Source organism: Nycticebus coucang, chromosome 8, assembly GCF_027406575.1.
Source record: "Nycticebus coucang isolate mNycCou1 chromosome 8, mNycCou1.pri, whole genome shotgun sequence".
Taxonomy (NCBI): Eukaryota; Metazoa; Chordata; class Mammalia; order Primates; family Lorisidae; genus Nycticebus; species Nycticebus coucang.
Genome location: NC_069787.1, coordinates 99,281,400 through 99,297,191, shown reverse-complemented (window position 1 = coordinate 99,297,191; position 15,792 = coordinate 99,281,400). Strand labels below are relative to the sequence as shown.

Here is a 15,792-nt window from a genome sequence, read left to right as displayed (position 1 = left end):
GCATCTGGCCAACAGGCTCTGTCACCCAGCTCCAGCAGACTGTGGCGCACTCCTCCCTATACCTCCTTTGGGCACAGTCCTCAGAGGCCCCTGGGGAAGAAGGAAGATTCCAGGAGGAGAGAAGGGGTAGGTTCAGGGCAGAGGCCTGTGATGAGTGTTGTGCTGGCCATTCCCATCCCTCAGCCCAGGCCAGATGCGGACTGCAGATGCCCTGGAAGTTGGAGGGCCACCTGCTCCCTTCCTCGGTGACAGCCTCTCTCCTGAGCACCTGCCCTCTGCCAGCTGCTGGGCTGGGCACCAGGGATGCAAAGACACACAATGCATCTGCACAAGCACACAGATCAGTGCCAGAAGAGAGGGCCTTGTGGTGGGTTCTGTGAGGTTTTTGTTTTGGGGAGAGGAGGTCCATTCCAGGCAGGGAGATGCAAAGTGAGACTCTGGAGCAGGCTCTTGGAGAGAAGGTAGAATGAGGCTGCCAGGTGGGGACACAGTGTGAGCAAAGGCCCTGAAGAAGGAAGCAGAGCCAGTGGTTCCAGAATTCAGGCCCTAAAGGAGGCAGAGGGCAGGGCTGCTAGAGCTGGCGGTGTGTGCGTGCTGTGGGGCTCAGCTGCCGCACTGCTTCCGCTTCCCGGGGCACTGGTTCTGGAGGGATGTGCTTCACAGGGAAGAGAGTGGAGGTGTCCTTCATCACCCTGCACTGCCTGCTACACCTTCTGAAGCAGAGTGCACATTTTAACCACAAATGTTCATTCTGCAGGACAGAGCCGCACGAGGCACTCTCTGAGTGATGCCCCTCCGACCTCTTGTTCTGTGTCTCTGGGAGACCTCTCTGGAGGGGGCAGGAAGCAGTTGCTGTTCACGAAGACTCCAGCCACAGCACAGGCTGGCCAAAGTCACGACACCAACAGAGCCCCTGGGTCAGAGCTGCTAGTGTTAAATACAAACTGGTCTCTCAAAAGGGAGTGCTGATAAAGGGGCAACCCAGCCATGAGGCAGGCCCCACCCACATTTCCAGAGCCTTTACTCAAAGGCCTCAGAGGCTGCTGATGAAAATAAGGTGACAGGTGTGAAAGAACAGTTCCACTCTGCCTCTCTGTGGGCCTGTTTCCCTGACTCTCCCTCCTGACCTGCTTTCCAGGGGAGCCTGCAGGCAGCCTGGAGTTCCGCCTTGCTGAGCAGGCAGAACACCAAGGGCCAGGAGCCGGGGCGCCTCACCTGCTTGCAGGTGGCGAGCTGTCATCCTCATAGCACTCCTCACTGCTGAAATATTCCTGCTCCCCCAGGCACCGGGGATCCCTGAAGTAACCATGGATCTCTGTGTCTTCCCGGCAAATAGTTGGGAGCTGCTCTTCTCCTGAGTCGGATCTGCAGTTGGGAGAGAAGATCTGAGAGCCTGTCCCAGCCCTGCCCAAAGCGTGCCCAGCTTCTCCCCGCCTGCCTTTGCCTCAGGCAGGACTGGACTGTCAGGCTTCTGGCAACAGCGCTGTGTGTGTCTGAGTGTGGATCTCTTAGTACGCTGCACAACACTTGTGCCAAACCAGCATGTCCAGAGGCCTTGGAGCCAAAGGAGCAAGAACATGGACTGAGAATGCTACAACACAAACAGTGGCCCGTGGCCCAGAGAAAAGCCCCCAGGTTGGCAGGTCCTCTCCTTAGGTCCCCTCTTCCTCCCCTGCCCCCCAGCTCCAGCACCTGTTGACTTCATAAGCTAGAACAGAAGGGCCTCCTCACCACTGCCTTGCTGCTATATCAAACCAGCACGGGCAAGGTGAGTTTCAGGTCCAGTACCACAGGGGAAACCTCAGGGGAAATGTCAGCCACATTTTTAAAGGCTGCCCTGGCTCAGAACTGTGGTAAGTCTTCCCGAAACCTGGCTCACCTTGGTCCAATCCTCAGGAAAACCAGCAGGCTCAGTGACACCACCCCCTCGCCAAAGGAAGGAGGGTGAGTTCTCAAGGTCTTCCTCTTTCACACCCTACATGGGCCCATGCAGCTCCTGACTTTACTTGATGTCATGAACCAGAGACCTATCCTCCTCCTGCCTCCAACAAAATGATCATTTTGCCCACAGTTCAACTCAGGCTAACAGGTGTGGAACAGAGCGCACTGCATCTGTGTTGGGGGCTACAAGGGAGATGGCAGAAAAGACAGCTCCTCGTCTTCAAGAGGTCCGGGTCACACTTTTACTAAGCCCCCAGGAGAAGCCTGACCCCAAAGAGCAGCTGGAGTTGCCCAGGCACACATTTCTGACCCCTGATGCCACCATAGGGCCTGCAGGAGCCTATGGGGCATGCCATAAGCATGTGTGGATACCAGACCTGGAAGGCAACAAGAGCCTAGACCGTTATGTACCTGAAGGCATCATTACTTAGAGAGAAGCAACCACCTCTGACCTCCAAGTCCACAGCTCTGAACTATAATAACCTATCAGGCTAGTTTGCACAAAGAAATTCTTCTCATCCCTCAGCATCCAGAGAGGTCAGTCAGCAATGTAACACACACTATTCCACACAAAAACACAGGTAATGAGCACATACCTAATGTAAGTTTCATAATAGCGGGTTCTATCCAGGAAAGCCATAATATGGGAGGGAGGAAGGGAGAAGACAAAAGTTAAATATTTCCAAAAAGCCATTAAAAATGCAGATATCAGGCTACCTTCTAGAGTAGGGATTAGAAAACCATGATTCACTGGCCAAATAGGGGCTGTCACCTGTTTTTGTATAGCCATGAGCTATTAAAAGATTTGCATTCATAAAGGATTTTTTTAAATCCAAAGAAGAAAAGTATTTCACATATATAGAAATAAAAACTTTCAATTTTGGTGTCCATAAGTAAAGCTTTTCTAGGACACAGACACATACAAATACACATACACATTAGCTTACATGCTGTCTACAGAGGTTTTCACAGCACAGTGGCAGAATCCAGTAGCTCTATGGTCCTCAAAGCCTAAAATATTTACTCTTTGGACCTTTACAGAAAAAAAATTCACCAACCACTATCCCAGAATGTACTATCGCAATGGGTAGGGCATTGATTTTGTGGCTGCTGTTTCTAAGGGGCACCCATATAAGGATATAGAGTGGCAGGTGCTCTCATCCATCAGGCACATCATGTGTCTGAATCAGCCATGACCTCAGGAGCACCACAGGCTCTGGCACAAATGTCGATGCAGAACCTCCTCCGTGTACTAGAGCCCAGAGGAGAGACCTGCCTTGTTCTATGGGGGCAGAACTGACACAGCAAACATCACAGTATCATGTGCAAACACATTTTCAAGGTTACCTTTTAATACTGGACCTTCTCTGAGACTCGCGATCATGCTTATGGGAGGAATGATGCCCATTTTCAGAAACATGCTCAAGGTTCCCAGTGCTGGGCCGCTTTCCATGGGCAGCTTTGGACATATTGGCATTATTGAGATTGGCATTTGTTGAGGTGGGAACGTGCTTTCCTATGGAATTATGGTTATGATGGTTATGACACACCGAATTTCCTGCTGGAGGAAACAGCGGTTTCTCAGTATCACTTGCAGGTGGAATTGAAGGCCTTTGGACATGCAGGGGACGGTGGGTGGTATTGGTCTGCTGAAGGGAATCTCTCCTATCACTATTAACATGATTGACATGGTTTCCAAGCAGGGCACCATTTCTCTGCAAAATAATGGGAGACAACACCAGGTAATTTAACAAGTATTTGATGCAGCCTAGCTACGTTAGGTCATTTTTTTCTACATGACAAACAAATTCTAGGTAAGTTCCGCAGGATCCCTGTGTCGCTGATCAGGGTGAATGTGTTGATGTGGCAGTTGGGCCCCCCTGAAATGAGGAAGGTTACCGATTTCCTAAGCTGGGGGGAAAGCTCTTGGCTGTTGTTCAAGTGTGCTCTTCCAGTTGCTCCAAGTTGGGGTAACATACTTAGCTGGGTTGGGTGGGCAGCAGGCAGGGGGCTGAGGGCTGGCTGGAAGATCAAACAGCTTTCCCAGGGAAGAGGGTGGCAGCATGGGCAGCTGCGGGAAGGACTAAGGCCACACGGCCAGTGACAGTGGCCAAGCCCCTCACCAGGGGGAAAGCTCAGGGACGGAGCTGGCCTGGCCCTACTACAAGAGGTGCTGGTAAACAGGAAGGGCCTGCAAGCCCCTCTAGACCCTGGGGCTCGGCTCCATTCTCCAGACTCTTCTGTGGATCAGAACTGCCAAAACTGGAGTCTTGCCCAACTATTTCCAAGTGGCCAGTGTGTAGCTAGGCATGAAATAATTACTTTGAATACATCTTCTTCTTCCTCTCGTTTTGTTTCCTCAGGCTCATCATCTTGCAAATCACATGATATGGCACGCCGGATTTCTGGCCCAATGTCATGCAGTGTCCTTAATCCCGCCTAGATCAACAAAAACGGCAGAACAGGTTAGACAACACATGAGCCTAGCGTCCAGCCTGGGTCTTGGCTTTCCTCCTCCTGATTCAGCAGTGGGAGGGGAAGGCTTCTCCAAAGGGCAATCCAGGGGACTGTTGAAACGTGACTGAAGCAGTCTAAGGGCTGCTGGGAATGATCAGGAGTTCTAGATGATCGAATGGTCCTGGGCCATGATGCCTGAGGCCTGCAACACAGTAACCTCCTTTGCAAACGTCTGCACTCACAGGGAACACAGCCCAGTTGCTGGTCCTGGGGTCTGCCGGGCCAGAGCTCCTGTCCCTGTCTAACTGGCAGTCCTCAGTAGGCTTGGCTGCAAAGCCTCACTCACCCTTGCCCTTAGCAGGGCAGGGAGCATAGCCTGGCTGTTGTAAAGGGAGGGTGGCAAGGATGCTCTGGCTGTGGCCAGGGTGACAGGGTGAGGAGCCTAGGTGCAGGCACTAGCAAAGCACTGGCTCTGCTAACAAGCCATGGAAGGAGTGAGTGACACAACACACAGCAGCCACCAGCTTGTGCAGACCATGACAGATGGAGCGACACGCACACATACCTGCACGCTGTGCACTTTGGCCTCCATGGCCCTTACCCTGGGCTGTGGCCTGTGTGTAGGCTGAGAACTCACCAACAGATGGGCTAACTTTTTGAAGACCACACAATGCAAAGTGCCAGAGGCAGTGCAAGACCTTTCCGGCCGCTCACAGAAATCCTACATTTCTGAGCCCCTCACAGCTGGCCTTCCTCACTCTGATCCTGCTTTACTGGGACAGGGCCTGGGAGAAGCCCTTTTATTGTTCATGACTTCAGTAGGGAAACATTCCCAGGTGCTCATGAACTATCAACAGAGGAAGGGGCTGTTTCTGGTCCTGAGAAAATGATGATGTTTTGACCATCAATTTGAAGAAAAACAGCATTCTGGTTTAAGGACTAATAGGGACTATAGAGTTACTTTATCATTTTCCACAAAAATGGAAAAAGATCCGCTTCTGAAAGCGGTATTTCTTCCCCGCTCCTCGGTCTAGTGTCCCAGGAGGTCCCTCCTCTTTGCTGGCTGTCCACCTGCAGCCCAGCAGCCATGAAGGCCTGGAGAAGATCTGAGATGCTTGCTGTGCCGCTCTCCATCTGCAGTTAATACTCCAACGTCAGGGCAGCCAGCAAAGGAGAACTAGGCCAGGCCCCACTGGTGTGGCAAGCTCAAGATTGGTCTTCTGCAATGCCAACACCAATGGAAATGATGTTCACGTAGAAAGTAAAGATGCACTGGAGCTTCCCAAGAGGTCCTTATAAAAATGACCTCCTCTATAATGGAGCTAGTCTAAAATTGAGACTAGAGATGCTTGTGCTAAGTGGCATACCATGTTGGGTTTGATTGGAACTATTCTATGAAAAGAGAGTAGCAAGTCTTTCCATTTCAAGAATTGTGGAGGGTGAAGTACCAAGAATCAAAACTTCAAGGTTCCTGGGTAGGAATGCTGGGGTCTAATAGGGCAAAGACAGACATGTCTTGGTAAGACCCAGACAGTTCTTGTGTGGTCAGCGAAGCTTCTCATTCTCCTGTCCCTCTAATCACAGGCTTGGGATACAAATGTGCACACACACACACACACACACACACACGTGCGCGCGCGCTCATTCTGCTTCTCTTGGGATTCCTAAGACCAGCACATCTGAGCCTGGGGGATCATTTGGTTCTGAGGTGGATCCACTTGCCATTCTCATGGAAACATCAAGAAGTGATGCTGGTAACAAGCTCTTACACAGCACAGCTGCAAAGATATGAAGAAAGGTGGTACCCAGCAGTATTAAACAGCCTGCAATGCATTCATTCAGAGCTCTCTAGGGTACAATTATCAAGGGATGATGAGCTAAGTGAGGGTTTCATCGTCTGACTTTTGGGCCAACTGGGAAGATTGTCTATTATGTATCTGAGGCTCCCAAACAGACAGAGACAAAGTCTGAGACACCTGCTGCTGTTTCCACAAAATACACATTGGTTACAATGCACTAAAATCAACACCCTCAAGGAAATGGTGTACATTAATTCATGTTACAAGATGGTAGGGACCAGGAACACTCCTGAGCTTAAACAACAGATAATCCTATTTACTGTCATTCAACTGACTGAACTAGGTATGATTAAAAGAAATAGAAAACTATTTATTTGGATAATTTTTAACATCATCCTCTGTTGACGGGTTGACATGTCACTGAAATACACATATAATTGCATAATAAAAACAAAAACTGTCTCCATCACATCTTCAAAGATACACAAGATTAGGATTCAGTCAACAAGATAGTGCAGTGAACAGACATGGGACAGAGAATTTGTTTGCCACATAAATCATGGAGAAAGATGGCTCAAGAAGCCACTTTCAGAGACAAATAATGACAACATATTTATTAAAGAGACATCACAGAAGGAGAGAAAGCATCATTCTTCCCAGATACAAAAGCAGAGGATTAGAAATCTTGCTCCACACAGGAAAATACACATCTCATAAGAGTTAAGAAACTGACTGTACTCTTTCATATATGATCTGGGACAGGGTGGGGAGGGTTGTCCCCGAGGGCTGGGAGTGAGGGAAACAGATGTTCCCAAACCAGAGTTGAAATAAAGCTTAAGCACAGCACCCTGAATTTATTACATATCACAAAACATGATAATGAAATTTTTCTAGCACACATATCAAGCTAAAAGGTAGCTTAGGCTGCCCCCCAAAATTCCATAGGCACGAGTTCCAATTCCAAAAAATACAGAAAACTATCTTAAACCCTGGAAAAAAGTATTTTTTCCATAGCCCTGAAAAAAAGAACATTCTTTTCTTGAAATAAACACTTTACAATCAGTAAAATTATCTATCCTTTTATATTTCATTATCTGTGTCTATTTCAATTAGCAAAATATTTTAATTGAAATGTGGTCATTAGCACTTAAACCAACACAAAGCCATATAAAATTATTCCATTCACATCAGCAGAATTATGGTTTTGAATAAACACAGAATTGCTATAAAATATAAACATTGTTGACTTGTTTTAAGATGTCCAATCTTATAAAATATTAAACAGAATCAAGCCTAGTTTCTGGTTGATTTTAAAATGCTAGATGTTATCATAAATATATTTTTTAAAAAGAAATGTTGGCGCTTTGCCTGTAGACTGCTGCTTTAGATTTTAGACACCATTTAGTTGGAATTTTATAGATATTTACTCTATTGAATGATCAAGTTACCAAAAAAAAAAAAAACCTAAAATCTCTCTAAATATTTCTGAAGCAATAGCATAAAATTATGATATTTTGACATCAAATATGAACATTTATTTATTCTCTTTGCCTTCTTTTTGCTCACATTTAGGGTTAAGTTTCTCTCCTCCCTAGATACATGGAATTGCTTTTCTGCCTGTCTCCCTAAGCTAGCTCTATTAGACTCACCAGCCATCTGCCAGCACTCACAGCACCCCAGCAAGCATGCACTAGTGCCCGGAGCCCCGCTCTGCACCTACACTGTAGCAGTGGAGATATGAGATGTAAGCCTCCAGTTGGGACCCGACCAGGCCATTCATCTTCAGGACGCAAGAGGCAGGCTTTCGGACTCCAGCCAAAGAAACCCACGCTGGCAGAGCCTGCTCTCCATCACAGGCTGGGTTCACTCAGCCCAAGTTGGCCCTGTACACAATCATCTCATCTATGACAAGTTCTGGTTAACCCTTTAGCATGATGTAGCCCACACTCAATCAGAGGGGACAATTTTAGACTAGCTCCATTAGAAGAGAGAGCGGGAGATAAAGTTCTTACACAATAAACCTGCTCATCTGCAAGCTGTCCTCCACCTCCTCCGCACCACATCACACATGGGCACACCCCTGACTTTGTCACTGCTTTCCTCCAGGAAAGATGTGATGGTGGTGGCCTTTGTGTCCATTGAGAACAGTCCTGTGTCAGATAAAAAGGGCTGGAATCGTGGGCACAATACTCCCTTAGTCAGCCACAGTGATTCCCACCCTCACTGAAAAGTCACTGCCGATGTTACCCTATGTGTTACCCCAGAGGTTGTACTATATAAATCAAGTCTGTTACCATCACAATGGAAGATAAGCAAAACTTTTTAAAATATTACCCAAACTATGGCCTTTCCTGCAAACAATCTGAGAGAGCTACCTATTTCAGTTCCACCTTGATTCTTGGTTGCAAATTTCAACACTAGAATCAAGAAATCCTTTCCAGTTTCCTAATAACAGAGCATTATGTAAAATTTAGGCTCAGCAAAAGTTACAGATCACTACTGCTATTCTGATACCATCTTTATACCTTTCATTGTGAGCTCACATACTTATATTCCACCAGATCCTAGGAGGGAGGGAGAACCTAGATTATCCCCATTTGGATAAATCCCAAACTAGTCAAAGCCTCGACAAGGACTCTTGATCCCTAAGCCTGTTATTCCCACGACACTGTGGCTGGTCCCACCTTTCCCAAACTCCCACCTTGACCACCACCAAGACAAAGTCATCACATCTGCCTGGACAGAGTGCTGGACCTGAGTCTTAATCATGTGCTTACTCACCTACAATCACGACTGTGAGATGCCACTTGATCAAGGTTAACCCTCTTCTGACTGATCTAGTAGAGCTCTTACATCGCCAAGTCCACACAGGAATGACCAATAATCGTAAGCTGTTCCTAAAACTGCCCCCTCTGTCTAGCACACATCCTTAGTCTCACCCTGCCACTGAGAGTGGCTGCTTTTTTCGATAGTGCTCTGTCAGCACAGGTAGTGGTCTCAGCCTGAACTTTGATGGACATGCAGGGCAGTTCCAGTCTCAGTGAGTGGGGAGACCGGGAAAAGACTGGGAGGGGAGAGAAAGGCTCCAGTTAGGGTCAGTGCCACTGTGCGGAAGCCTCCATAGCAAGCGAGATCATTAAAAGGCCCCAGCACCTTCAGCCTTTAAGGGGGACTTTGGGTCGTTCCCTGGAGCAGTTCTCAAGGTGTGCTCCAGGGACCTTGGGGCATCTGAGACACCTTCAGGGGTCCATGAGGTCACTATGATTTGCATAATGCAAGGATGTCCTTTCCTTGTCCACTCTCATTCTCTCATGAGAGCATAGGGAGGTTTTTCAAAGGCTACATGATGTGTGATAAAGTCATTACCCTGGCGTCATTGTGCTTGCTTATACTTGGGTTTTAAAAATTTCAGCTTTAATTCCTAATACCGTAAATATTGAAATGTAAGGGTCTTCAGTAATTGTTAGAAATATAAAAGGGTTCTAAGACCAAGAAGTTTCAGAACTGCTGGCCAATCCATTGGACAGGCACCACCACCTTTTCCTCAGGTATCAGGCTTTCCATCCTGTCCAGTGCTCCTATAATTCTGCTGACCTTTCTCCACTTTTGGAAAGAATGTCTTTCATCTTCTGTCTCTGAGCCAGCCTTTGGCTTTTTAACGGGGTACCTTCACCACGCCTTAGAATAATGTGCCCTCCCATTGTTCCAAACAGCCACCTCTCTTACGTGTAAGAGGTGCCAAGAACATGCTCACCCAGGTACCTGTCCACCTTGGAATCAGTGGCAAGTTTCAGCAAGCTCCTTCTTATAGACAATTGAATCACGATGCATTTGGGCTACTGAGAGATACCAGGTACATACTATTGACTAACAAGCTATACCTCTGACTCCTCAGAGTATAATCTGCCTTAACTTCTTTTCAGTAATTTTGTCTTCTCCAAGACTTTTGAACATAATAATTACTGTCCTCAAAGAGCACAGAACACAGCACCTGGTAATCCTGTGGATGGATGATTCACAAGTGGGTCGTCCCACACTGTAAGCTATCTGAGAAGAGCTGAGGCACATGGGTGCCCATCCTGCCCGCTGCCTGGGAGCTTCGGAGGTAACCCCCCAGAGTCTGGTGCTGGGCGCTACGTCAGCAGACTCTAAATAATGGACTTGAGTCATCTCCCACCACTTACTCTACATTGGAAACTACACTCTTCTGCCAAGGCTCTCAGAGAAATGGCCCCCTTGGCTCCTGGCTCCCTGTTGTAAACCAGCCTCAGCTGCACAGCCAGTGCAGCTCCTTAGCAACAGCCAGGCCCAGCCGAGCAGAATTCTGTTTCGCTCAAATGCTCCGAGTCCTATCTAGAAAGCTGTCATTTTCCAGTTTTGACTTATTTGGAAGGCATGTGGAGAAAGGCATGTGGAAACACCACCCATCTGATTGACTTGGGGCCTTCTCGCCACGGCTTGTGTGTGGAGACTTGGATCTTGAAGAAAGGCAGTCCTGGCTGGCCCTTCAAGACAGGGTGACCCAGAGAGGGGTGAGCGTATACCATCCTGCAGCACTCAACATTGGGATGGGCCAGAGACAGAGGAGAGAATTTATCTGAGGGTGGACCAGCCCCTCACCTGTGCCCATGGGGCCAATCTGCTTCCCTTTCAGGGATGATATGTCAAATTCTTAATAAATACTTATAAATGAACACATCCCAGGCACTGCCTAAGCAGAGCAAAAGTGGGCCTTTGGACCCAGAGCAATGTCCCAGAGACCCCTTGCTATGCCACGTATTAGCTCTGTAGTTGCTGGATCACAAAGGAGTCTAGGACAGGGATTGGGCTGCTAGGGGTGAGGAACGCAAGGTGCTAGGGGCAACAGCTGTCGATACCAGGTGCAGATGTGCCTCAACATCTTCACAGGTGGCCCAGCCATACTGGAGTGTGCTGGCCAGCTTCCAACCCCACCCCCACATCACCGCAAGGGGTGCCGTGTAAAGCAGTCAAACCTTTTCTCGGGCTCTATGGACTCTGCTCTGAGAACCCAGAACATCTACTGTGAGCTCCCAAACCTACCGTAGCCTGCACACCTACGCACCTGTGGTCGAGCTGGGAGCCAGACCTATTTCCATAGTGAGGCCCTGAGGCCAAATAAGTCCTGGCAGGGATGGGGAGCCACTGCTGCCAAAGGATAAATGTCACAGGCACAAAAGACATCAACTAGAAAAGACCCCAAGGCAGGGAAGACCCTGCCAGTCATGCCTAGGACAGGTCTGCCAGAAGCGTGCTGCCCACTACGATCCTGCTCCTGCCCTCTGCATGGCCTCTGGGACTCCTGCATTCCCAGGATGCTTGGAAGAGTGTCCACTTCTGCCAGGAACTGGGCTGACCGGGGTCCTGCTGGCTCTCTCCTCCATCTCCTGCCCCTGTGCCTATGTGCGCAGGCAGACCCCCTCCCCCCAACACACACACAGCTCCAGTCTGCACACACCAGGACAGGTGAAAGGGGCCCATAGCCCTTCATTTCTCTACACAGTTCAGAGACTTTAATTTTCCCTATGACCTTGGAACTAAAGTTACTTTTCAATATTGATTTTAAAACCCCAGTTTGCCACTGTGGGTGTCTTGGGCTCAGCATCAGATGTACACTCCTGACTACTGACTTGGCTGAGAATCTGAGATCAGATGTTCTCACCAACCAACTTTTTAGGCAAAGTCTTCTGTTCTTAAGATGTGAAAGTGCAATCTGTAGGCTACCCCTGTTTACATCTTTATGCATTGCCTAGATACCTTAACAAGGGGAGAATTCTCTTTCTCAGAGGATAACTACAGTACAAAATGGAAAACAGATCAAAGGAAAACAAGAATTTCTTAAAGTTCTGGTAGTAAACAGGCATAAGATATTATTATTGTTGTAGTCTTAATAATAAGCAATTATACGTTCAAAGTGCTTTACAATCACTTAGCTATTCCTCACAACAGCCCTGTGAGGTAGGTCGACATTATTACCCCCATTTTACAGATGGGGAAACTGAGGCACAGAGAGGTTAAGTGTCTTGCCCAAGGTCACGCAACAAGTGAACAATGAAACTGGGACTATAACCCAGGTTCCCTGCCTCCTGGTGTCCTTGAAACTAGACCACACTACTTCCAAAGAGGCATCCCCAGACTGGCTCTGAGCACGAATTAAAGACGGACAATGTTAGATGAGGTTGGGTGTGGTGGTATCTCTTGTGGACACGTTAAGATGGAACCTGAGGTGTTGCCTGGACTGGTTTTGGCATGCGGGTGTATGTGTTAGTTTCAATGGGTGTGTCTGAGCTTCCTGGCCTGTCCGCTTCTCACTGCATTCTGGACTGGGTCACTGCAGAGTGCAGGGCTGGACGGTCAGGAGGTCATGATGGACTGGCATATAAAAGGAACTCTGTCAGCTCAGTGCCGAGGGGCCTGCCAGTCTTTGGGAGTTCAGGCAAATTAGGGATGCAGGACTTTGGAAAAGAGTCAGCTGCCCACCTAAGTAGGTCTGCTTAATCTTTTTATTATTAATTTTTTTTATTGGCCAGCATCAGGAAGTTGTGTTCATTTCATTTCTCTGTGGGGCGGCTGCCCCCCTCCTTTTCTCTCTCTTTCCCTTTCTCTGAGTCTCTGCTTGGAAAGGAAAACTGTTAAGCTTTGTATGTTCCCTCTCAAGAAAAAGAGGCACTGTGAGCAGTGTCCGCAGCAGGCAGGCCTGGCCCTGCAGATGAGCCACGGCCCCGCGTCCACCTTCCGCAGGAGGAGTGCTTGGCTTGGAAGGGGTCTCCCTGGGGCCTTGGGTTTGCTTTTTCCTGCATTTCTCCCGAAATGCTGTTTCAGTAGAAATAAGCCCACTTGAGACTTTTCCCTTTCAAGGCCTGCTTAGCCACAAACGCCTTCCGCTAACCAGGTTGGTGCCGTAGCTCAGGCAGAAAATTCTAAAGCATCCGTTCAAGCATCTGAAACAAATGAATCAACCAGTGAAATCTCATCTGTTAGCATCTGTTCTCCTCTTAGATTTAAAAAAAAAAAAAAAAAAAAAGAATCTTTTAAAAAGCCTTTGTATGGCTTCAGGTAGAATCATGCTTTCAAAAAAAGTTTTGCTACTTTTTAGACTAAGAGGCCATGATAACAGGTGTTTGATCCTCTGCTGACTACACCTCTGTGGAGGATCGCCTTTTCCTTTGTCTGTGTGTACTGAGCCTTCTAGAGAAGGCCAAATCAAGGCCCATCAGAACCTGACAGCCACCCTCTTCCTGTATACCACCCACTTCTCCCCTCAATCACCTGTCTCACCAGGGTATAGGTTTCTCAATCTGACAACCTAATTCTTTATAGCTAGAAATAATGGTCGCCTCCTTAAAACAAGATTCCAAACAGGTAAAAATGACTCTCTAAAGTTTTCCTATCATTGAGATGGGTAGGCTCCCATGTGGGATAACTGGGGGATAAAGGGTTTCCTCAGAAATATTTTGCAGAAAGGAGATTCTTGAACATTGAAAGAAAGAGAAATGAACAAAACTTTTCCCACTGCGAGATCTTTTCTTTTTCTCATTTGTGAAAAATTAGACTCATAGGTGTCCGTAAGTCACACAGCAGTCCTCGTCTACAAGATTTGATGGGACGTTCGTGTGCACTGCTATTTGCTGGGAAGGGGACTGAGAGTTCTGACGGCTGCACGGCTGTGTTCCTTCATTTATTTGCCCCTCATGGTAACTTGCAGGTCACTCGGATGTAGCAGCAGTGGATGGAGAGCAAATGATGAGTCAAACTAAAGTGGATATGACGCGTCGCAGATGAGTAAGAGAAAATTATAAGAGGCCTAATGCGGCTTCTCTCCAGCTCCCTCTGGAGAGAGGCTGGAGAGAAGGTTGGTTTTAATGATGCCAATGGATGAATGGATGGAAACTGCACACTCATTCAGACCACAGAGGCCAGCGGATGCCAAGCTGCTCCCCACACAAAGACCCAGGAGCTCCACAGCTGTCCCGTTCCCATGGCAGGCAACACTGCACTTGGCCTGAACAGAGGGAGATCAGACAGAGCCCACAGGCTTCAAAACCACAGTGCATCTGTGTGCCTTGGAAAACCATTCTGTGGGGTGGGGGTACAGAGGACGGGCCCACTCTGAAAGCTGTTCAGACAGACTGCACTCTGCACGGCACAAGCACACACGCCCATGCCTTCACTTCTGCGCTCACACTGTGATGGCCACACTCCACTTTCCACAGCAATCAGTCTGTTAGCTGTGTGGCACCCTGCCATGGGAGAAAGCAAGTCACCTAACTTCTCAATAGGCTAGGCCCACTCCCAGGGGCTTCCCCAGGAAGTGTGTCCTTGTCCTACTCACACTGGTGGTACCATTTTCCAAACTGCTACATTGTCATGTAATATTTCATCAGACAGAAAGGAGAGTTTCCTCATGCTAATTAAACAGAGTAACAAATCGTACCTACAGCCATTTCTATTGCAGAGGAAGCCAAAAATGTAATTAGAATTATTTCTCAAGGGGACAAAAATTTTCTATGTTTAATGTTTGTTTCAGAATAAAATACATTTTTTGAATTTATCTGTCAAGATTACAAATGCCACTTAATTCTCTAGGCCACTGCTTCAACTCCCAGTGGAATCAATCATGTGAGAATGTGTTGATAACGTCTAACCCAAAATACGTTAATTTTACTAAGAAAATGAAACTCTATAAACAGTAAAATGAAAAGATGTTTAGGAGAGAGAGAATACTCAATGTTGTTTTAACACAGTGTAACAGTCTTTTTTCAACCCACAAACTACATATACAGTATTAGTGCCATTTGACCCTTCAGCTTAAGATCAGTAAACCCTGTACATGAAATATGGTAATGACTTAGCCATGTGTTGTTTTTACACATTTTAAAATATCAAAACACTATTTCCAACCACCAGAACAAACACTGAAGCCATCTAATTGGGAAGTCTCAGGGGTTTGGGAAAGGTATAATAAGTAGACCTGCATCCAAGGATGAAAGCCATCAAGTGAAAGCCTATGCTCTCCCCTCTCGACAAGTTGTCAAGTACTGACCCCATCTAGGCTTCTAAAACAGAAAGCAGTTCCCTATAAGCAGAAAACACCATGAAACTCAGAAATCTGGCCAGTGTGGTCCTCAAGGCAGAGGCTCCTTTAAAAAAGGGCCCTCAGAAACACATGAATCATGCCCCCTGCTCACACGCAATCTGGCCACGCTGCCAGATCTATGGACCAGAGACCTGTTCAAATCTGCAAACACATCTTTTCTGTTTGCTTTGTCTCTCTAGGGTTAGCTGTGAACTACAGTTCAGAAGGTGGGCTGTCACTTCTGTGAATAGGATCAGCTGGAAGTAGAAGAGCTTAACTTGGAAATCCTACAGCCTCAGATGGCAGTGAGCAGACTGACTGAGAATGTGATTCACTGAGCTACCTTTAGGATATGTAATCAGAGAAAAAAAGATCAAAGATTGTCTTCAGTGAGATTCAGGTCCTGTCAACCTCTTCTCCCAGCCCCCGTGGCTGGCAGAGCTGAGGTCTCACCATGAATCAGCAGGTCACTGTCACACACAGCCATCTGCTAACCTACCA

The 15,792-nt window shown here is 47.5% G+C and overlaps 1 protein-coding gene across 13 annotated transcripts in view; it reads right to left on the bottom strand.

Annotated features, from left to right (window-relative positions):
• Nucleotides 1–15,792, bottom strand: part of CACNA1D (calcium voltage-gated channel subunit alpha1 D) — a 376,968-nt gene that overhangs the window by 8,067 nt on the left and 353,109 nt on the right. For 9 of the 13 annotated variants that reach the window (XM_053600740.1, XM_053600739.1, XM_053600732.1 and 6 more), the window contains 4 exons: nucleotides 4,264–4,380; nucleotides 3,289–3,656; nucleotides 2,538–2,564; nucleotides 1,216–1,365 (listed from right to left, as the gene is read on the bottom strand). In XM_053600740.1, coding sequence (XP_053456715.1) covers nucleotides 1,216–1,365; nucleotides 2,538–2,564; nucleotides 3,289–3,656; nucleotides 4,264–4,380 — 662 coding nt within the window. Of the gene's footprint in view, nucleotides 1–1,215; nucleotides 1,366–2,537; nucleotides 2,565–3,288; nucleotides 3,657–4,263; nucleotides 4,381–15,792 lie in introns of those variants that run through there. The other 4 variants (XM_053600741.1, XM_053600730.1, XM_053600735.1 and 1 more) reach the window with 2 other exon arrangements.